Source organism: Polypterus senegalus, chromosome 17, assembly GCF_016835505.1.
Source record: "Polypterus senegalus isolate Bchr_013 chromosome 17, ASM1683550v1, whole genome shotgun sequence".
In the NCBI taxonomy this organism is placed as follows: domain Eukaryota; kingdom Metazoa; phylum Chordata; class Cladistia; order Polypteriformes; family Polypteridae; genus Polypterus; species Polypterus senegalus.
This window is the reverse complement of record NC_053170.1, coordinates 20,242,347-20,250,122: the sequence shown is the minus strand read 5'-3', so window position 1 is coordinate 20,250,122 and position 7,776 is coordinate 20,242,347. Positions and strand designations below refer to the sequence as shown.

General features: G+C 38.2%; 1 protein-coding gene across 1 annotated transcript; it reads right to left on the bottom strand.

The window, feature by feature from the left end:
• Positions 1-905: 905 nt before the first annotated feature.
• On the bottom strand, positions 906-4,729 carry pithd1 (PITH (C-terminal proteasome-interacting domain of thioredoxin-like) domain containing 1). Its single transcript, XM_039740285.1, has 6 exons — positions 4,431-4,729; positions 4,030-4,073; positions 3,781-3,858; positions 1,811-1,915; positions 1,592-1,700; positions 906-1,106 (listed from the first exon to the last, which is right to left on the bottom strand). Exons 1-6 carry the CDS (start codon positions 4,620-4,622, stop codon positions 1,005-1,007), a joined length of 630 nt encoding a protein of 209 aa, XP_039596219.1. The 5' UTR covers positions 4,623-4,729; the 3' UTR covers positions 906-1,004.
• Between the last annotated feature and the right edge of the window lie 3,047 nt (positions 4,730-7,776).

Sequence of the window (7,776 nt, the reverse complement as noted above, 5' to 3'; positions counted from 1 at the left end):
ATGAGAGAAGCGAGATCAAGGTTATGCCACAACTTGAGTACTTTGGAAAGCACTGTTCCAGTGTGAGCTAACACCTGATACAGCAGTCACATGAAATTTGTTCTATAGCATGTGAATGCAGTATTACTGGTTTTTGTTTGTTCTTCATAAAAATACAAATTTTAAAAAATGAATAATTTGAAATAAATAAAAATGGTGTGATACACTGTGACAGTTACAGGCCTCTATGTTAAATTCACTTATGTGTGTGTTGTCTGCTTGTTATCCCTGTGTCTGTGTGGATTTCCACATCAAAGAATTTACTGACACAATATATCTGAATGGACAATTGAGCCCTGAAATAAATGACCTAGGAGTCCAGAATTGGTTTCTGCTTTATGCAGAAAGGAGCAGAGATATGCTCCAAATTTTTCCAACCCTGTAATGGAAAAATCATTTTTCATAATAATGAACAGATAGAAATAAGCAAACAAAATAGATAAGCAAAATAAAAAGAAAGAATCTAATGTAAAGAACGTACATATTTCTTTAAAAAGTACACAGTTTTGGTACATAGAAATTGAAAATTTATGACCAGTAACAAGTCTTTCTGTTTATATAAATACAATTAAATGTGTGAATTTCCTTCTGGTCATAAGACTGTTTGCCTATGCAATTCTCTGGATGAGTAAAAACAGAAATGCATTGTGTATTTGCAACACACATTGTTGGGAAATGTTCTTGCATGAAGAAAGATTATTTTCTATTGGTCTGAATTTTAATCTTGATTTAACCCTAGGAGGGTGAAGTTCAAGAACAGACTTTTGAGAGGCGTGGAGAAGCAGTCAAGTTTTACCTACAGGGTGTTCTCATTTATATAGGGGAAATAAAGTCAAATAATGCAAAAACACAAAACATCAATGAACTGACTTATCAAACTGTACATATTTTTATTATTCATACAATGAGTCCACCATGACCAGCCTAAATCCCATTAGAAGCTCTTGGATGCTTACTGTCCTGTATCAGGATATAAACTGAGTTTGAGGAGTGAAGACATCTATTTTGTGGTCAGCAGGATTGGCATTAGCCTCATAAGTACAGATGGTAACCTCATGTCTGTGAGCCTGTAGAAAGGACAGCATTACAAAGTTAGCAGAATAGGAATTCTGGGATCCAACTGTAAGCAGCATGGCAAGGCAGTTTATCTCATTTGAGGCAAATGAGTGGTACCATCCATCTTCATAACTGCTTATTCAGGGCACAGTAACCGGGATGTTGGAGCATATCTCAGGCAACAACAATCCCTGGACAGGGCACCAGCCCATCACAGAGTTAACACACACACACACACACACACACACACACACAGGCCAATTTAGCAATTCCAATCCACCTAACCTGCAAGTATTTGGACTGTGGGTGGAAACCAGAGCATCTGGAAGAAACCCACAAGGACACAAGGAGAACATGCCTGGAGCACCTGGAACATGAACTCCAGTCTCTTAACTATGAGGTTGCAGCAATAACACTGTGCCACAGTGTCACCCATGGTTGATAACATTCTTTGAACTAACCAATCTACAGCCATGGAAAATAATATAATTCTTACCTCTGTGAACTCTCCGCGTAGTCCAATATAGTATACCCGTGTAGTACTGCTTCCAAAGTTCTTCGAGATATGAATTGAAAGATGATTGACATTAGAGAAGCGAGCAATCCTACAAAAAAAAAAGAAATTATATATACTATATATATTATTATATATGAAGAAAGTAAAGGGGGGCACCAAAATTACTAAAACAAAACGCAAATTATGAAGCTCTCATACTTCACTGGATACTCCAACTCTCCCAAAACATCACGGTTCAACCGAAATGCCTGATCTGGCTCTCGCACTGCATCATCAAATGACATGCAAGGGATGTTTTTGAATCTGTGTAGTGAGAAAAGGAGAAACACAATGTCTTAAGCACATTTTCATATAGTCATTAAGGCCTTCATAAAGAATTCATCAAAATGCGTCAATTTTTCTGATTTCTGTTTTGTTCAAAACGGGAGCATAAAGTAGCCAGAGCCAATTAAACCAACCACCAGCCACAGAAGTAACGCTTTTCAACTGGAAGGAACCTAGATAAGCAGGACAAGCTAGTGTGGCCAACCATGCTATCTGGAGGCCTGTGGAAAGTACGCCGTATTCTCCAAAAGAAATCCAAACAAAAATGCAACGTTTATTCAGATCTCTATAAAATGGGAATTGCAGATACAAAAAAAAAATGCATAAACAGGTACAGTAATTAATTAAAAATTATAATTACCAGAATACTCCCTCTAAGACATAGAAGGCTTACATATGGAATCAGCTTAAAATAAAACTGTGCAGATGGAAATGTTCCACTGTACGCTGTCCACCATACGTTACCATCTGCCATGCACTGCACCCTTCTATCTAGTCATTTCCCAGTGTCATTATTGGTGAAAACCGTAGCCACTTAATTTTCTTACTTTCTCCTTTGTTCCTTTCGTATTCAAAATCACAATATCCCAGTAGCTTGATTTTAACTTTAACTTTTTAACTTGACTCTGTTCTAAGCATTTTGCAAAATATCAACAAACACCTACAGTCATACAGGAGCAAAATAAAACTAAAAGAGTTTCTTTGCAATAGAATAATCCATGCTCAGGTGGAGTCTGCATGCTATCTATACTTGTGTGGTTTATCTGGGCAGCGATTTTCCTCTCATTTGAAGTTGCGTATTTTAAGCCAACAAGTAAACCTAACCTGGTCCTATGTGGATAGGTGTGAGCATGTGATGAGATTCCATGACAGACTAGTATGGTTTCCCAATATTGGATGTGTTTCATTATTATGGCTAATTCTGTCCAAAATGGTCCTGGCTTACTATGCCATCAGAAGGAAAAAAAACATGTTTACAAAATTGATAAATGTTGCAGACTGAATAATCACTTGCAACCATGTCTACTGTAAACTGTGTTAATTTGACCTCTAAATAAACTCAAAGGTAAGGTGTAAATAACAGTAATTAAATGAAACACAAATTTAACAGAAGCTCACAATAACGATCATTTAAGCCCAATAACAAATATATGTAATGCAGACATTTTTTTTCTGTCCACCCTGACCAACAGACCTTATCATCGGACTGCAATTTCGAGACTTAAAAAACAACTCTACATTTATGGACTCTGTTTTCTCTTAATTATATATCTATTTATGCAAGTGTGAATTATTTATTTTTGTATACTATTCATGCATTATTATTATCTAATTTGTATTTTTTTTTTTTTTGCATGTAACTACTTCTTTGACATCTTGTGAAGCATGTTGAGCTACACCATTGTATTAATATCTTCTTTAGAAATAAATGTTCCTGTGCTTATTAAATGCTGGCCAAGTAAACTGTCCAATAACAGATATGTAATGCAGACAGATATATTAAATGATGTTATATGTACTCTTATAGATCTCTTGAAAGAACATCAGACACAATTGGCTATTTATCAATTGATGAATAAACAGAGGTTGCAAGATAAACGGGTTATGGCCTCTGACTAATAAACTGAATGACCTGAAAATTAGCGGGTAGAGTGTACCTCATGAATTAGGAAATGCTATTGTGTAATCACTAGAAAATTACAGATTTGATTTATTTAATGCCATTCAAACCAGCTCTACTTAATTCAAGCGAGAAATGCTGGTAATGCACAAGTCATTAAAAAGATGCACATTATGTAGTTAACAGTATAATTCACAATATCAGTAATAGCAAAAAGACTCACAGTCGTAATTCAGATGGATGGCTCTCATCATCATCCCCAATCACAATAATTCCCTTTAGCTTCACACTGCCGATAAACCTGTAACCAAACCAATATGAATGTGCATGAGGACTAAGCCGAGTTATATTAGTTGCTTAGGTTCAGTGAAAAGATGTCCGACAATTTCACTCAAACCTGCTACGCTAACAATTCATGTTTAAGACAGAGACTGATAATCATATACTGTACTTTAATAACTGGCTGTCTTACGGAATGTTGAACAGAAGTTCTTCGTCAGCATCACTTTCCACAAACTGGAAAAAAACATAGGAAAATTAACATGGTTTCATTTACCAGTATAAAATAATTATGGTCAATCTGAGCTATTTGGTGAAACCGGAATCAAAACTGAAATGTTACAATGTTTGCATTAGCAAATCAATTGGGCCATCGGTGGTATGGACTGAATCCCAAGCTCAAATGGCTTACAAGAACTGTTGAGCAAAGGTGCACCGAAAAGCAGCGGAAAGCGGTGTCAGTTTGAATGGAATTTAAGAACCTCTAGAATCGACGTCATTACAGATCAAGGCAATAGGGCCGAGAATCGCCTATTAAAATAAATGAACAATAGCGGCAACATCGAGTCCGAGTAAAAAAAACTGAAGCCGTACCTTCTCCCGATTAGTGCGTTCCTCCCAAGGCTTAAAGACGAGTTTGCCGTCCCCGTCACGACTCTCGTTCAAACACTGCAGCTTTTCCAAATCTATTTTCCTGTACAGCCCATACTCAACGCCTCTGTCAGACGGCTCATGCTCTCCTCTGCACTCACAAGCATGGCCATGACCGTGGCCGTGCCCCGCCATTCCTAAGCACGCTTCTCTAACTACGTTACTGTGTTGACAATTGTGACTCTTTGCAGTCTATCCAGGAATAGGCATCAGAACTCTCGCAGCACGTGACATCGGGTCGCTTGAAGCCCCGCCCTCTCAATTGCCTATACAGGAATTCCCGCCTTCTGTCATAACGCAACACCAATAGAAGTTGACGAAAAATGATTGATGGGGTAGTCCTGTTCTTATTACTTCTCTCGCGGCTTCTCGCTGATGATTGGTTATTCTGAAAATGATTGACAATTGTACATGCCTCAACCTTAAGTCCCGAGTTTCAGCAATTTTGCAACTTTTAAATTTGTATAAACACTTTAGAACGTAATTTGAAAGGTGAAATATATTGCGATATATCAATAGGTGCTAAAGCGTAAACATCCGGAAATTTATGCCGGTGAAGTTGGTAGAAAATAACGTGGGGCGCGTGACGAGAAAACATCTGGTGAATTGCCTAGTGGAGACCCATTTGAAATGAACAGCATGATTTTCTCGTCTTCTTTTTACAACAGTGTTACCCAGTTATGCAGGATGTTAATTTCTGGAGATCATAGTCGGGTCTGGATGTGTGGGACAACGTATTAGGTTGGTGTGTCTGTATTTTTAAAAATCGCTTTAAAGGGAAGGTTCCGCTTACTGATGTTGGCCATTACAATATATTTTAAGTTGTGCTAGAAATTGCGAATACAACTTGTATACTGGTTCATTTTAACGGGTTTACTCCATTTTAAGGAAACAAAGCAATTTAGCTAGTTCAGAGAGACATTACTTTATTATCCAGATTTCCTAATTCTTTGGTAGTTTTTGAAGATGAGTCTAATATTGTGTTGGATAGCAGTCTCTGTAGATGCGCTCCACATGTTTATAATAAGCCTACTTATTTACAGCTGTTTATGCAAAAGATTCCGTCCATAAACCTGATATTTGGAGAGAAACTAAACCCAGTTTTTCCTTCCCAAAGACGCGTTTAATAGTAGACTAAAAACACAATTCCAGCTTTTCGAGCAAGTGTGAATATATGAAATTTGTCAAATGCTGTCAATACTAGACGTAGGCCCATAGTGTCTCATCTACATCAGGAATCTTCACCAAATGCAATGGTCCTGGAGGCACTTAAGGGCTCAAGTTTCAAATGTGGACATTTGCAGAGAAGGTTTTTATTAAGGATATCTCCATATTTTGCTCTGTTCATCTTCCCCTCAGCCCAGCCTGGTCTCCTAGTCCCTGCCGCTGAAAATCAACCCCACTGCATGATGCTGCCACCACCACGTGTCACTTTTTGAACGGTATTGTGCAGGTGACGAATGGTGCCTGTTTTTTTTCCCCAGACATGACTCTACTTGGTTTCATTAGACCAGAGAATCTTGTTTATCACAGTCTTAGAGACCTTTATGTGCCATTTTGCAAACTTCAAGCAGGCTTCCATGTATTCCTTCTGTCTGGTCAATCCGTCATAAAGCCCTGATCGGTAGAGTGTTGAAGTGGTGGTTATCCTTCTGGAAGTTTCTCCTCACAGGTTCTCTAGTGCTAAGCCAGAGCAACCTTTGTGTTCTCGGTCACTTCTCTTATCATTGCCCTTCGCAAATGATTGAACACTGGTCGGCCAGCTCTAGGAAGAGTCATGGTTGTTCCACACTTCTTCCTTGTAGGAATTATGGTGGCCACTGTGCTTTTGGGATCCTCCAATGCTGCAGAAATGTTTTTGTAGCCATCCCCAAATCAGTACCTTGACACAATCCTGTCTCTAAGCTCTGCAGGCAATTCCTTCAACCTCACGGCTTGAGTTTGCCTCACCTGTGGGGCCTTTCCTAATCAGTCCAATCAACTGAAATGACCACAGGTGGACTCCAAACAACAATGACCAATACAATGGACTGCGCCTGAGCCAAATTTTATGTGTCCAAAGCAATTCAATGAATACTTGTCTCAATGTGATAGTTCAATGTTTTACTTTTAATAAATTTGCAACAATTTCTAAAATTTCAATGATTTTAGCACAAGACTGAAGCCAAACAATATGTAAAAAAAAAAAAAAAGTAAAGGGGTCTGAATTCTCCCTTAATCCACTGTTTACCTATCTATAAATAATTTATGTACAGTATAGAAATTTTGATTTCACAAAAATATGGTCTGGTCCCAAGTGGGAATGGCAAATGAATGGATTGATTGATTGAATATTATAATGTAGTACTGTATATTATTTATGGAACTCGCCTTTTCCAGTGGTATGTCAGGGTGAAGCCAGAGCCTAACCCAGTAACACTGAACACAGGGTAGGTAGGTACCAGCCATGGCCAGGGCATCAGTCCTACACAGGGCACTTCCCTTCGCCTACAAATACTAGGCCAATCCAGAATATACCTTCAATCCAACATGGACACATATCAGGCCAATTTAAAATGTTCAAAAGTACTAAAATGCTTGGGGAAACTTGTCACCCTTTTTCATAACATTTATATCTATTATGTGAAGAGAGAAATAGGATTTCTACTCTTTGGTTTTATGGCACATTTCAACAGACTACACAAATCTGGAGTCACCAGTTAACTTAAAATGTATTTCTTTGGGATTGGAAAATGTTCAAAGACCAACTGTGTTAGAGCTGAGCACTGTGTCAACAGTAATACATCAAATCATCATAATTGTCATCAGCAACCTCCAAATAGCACAAAAATGATACTTCTCGTGCCTATATAACTGATCCCCATTTTTTCCAAACTTTTGTGAAAAGGAGTAAATTTGACCTCCTCGTATCTCATTACAGGACGAGTCTCTGGGATAGACGCAACGTCTAGTCCTACTGATCATTTTTGCAAACAGCACCTATCAGTTTACTCTATCATAAGGGTGTAATATCCCTCCACAAAAGATTGGTAAAGATTGTCCTAAAAATGAGTGTTTTTTGGGTCTAAAGGGTAACAAAGCTTGATGTCTTGAATAACTAGACATTCAGACTCTTCACAGTGCATCATATAGTACGCGGGGGTTTTCTCATACTGGTGAGTCAGGAGGCACTGGACAAAAACAAGCAAATTGATCAGAAAGCGTTAGTAAGTGAGCACAATACTTAAACATTATTAGAGAAGGCAGACTGGATAGATGGATGGATGGATGGGTGTTACCGTGAAAGAGA

Excerpts from the sequence above, each read along its gene's own strand:
- pithd1 (XM_039740285.1), bottom strand. The coding sequence starts at position 4,622 with ATGGCGGGGCACGGCCACGGTCATGGCCATGCTTGTGAGTGCAGAGGA. Across the intron at positions 4,074-4,430 it reads AACGCACTAATCGGGAGAAG|TTTGTGGAAAGTGATGCTGA; the intron begins GTACGGCTTCAG and ends GTTTTTTTCCAG. Across the intron at positions 3,859-4,029 it reads GAACTTCTGTTCAACATTCC|GTTTATCGGCAGTGTGAAGC; the intron begins GTAAGACAGCCA and ends GTTTGGTTACAG.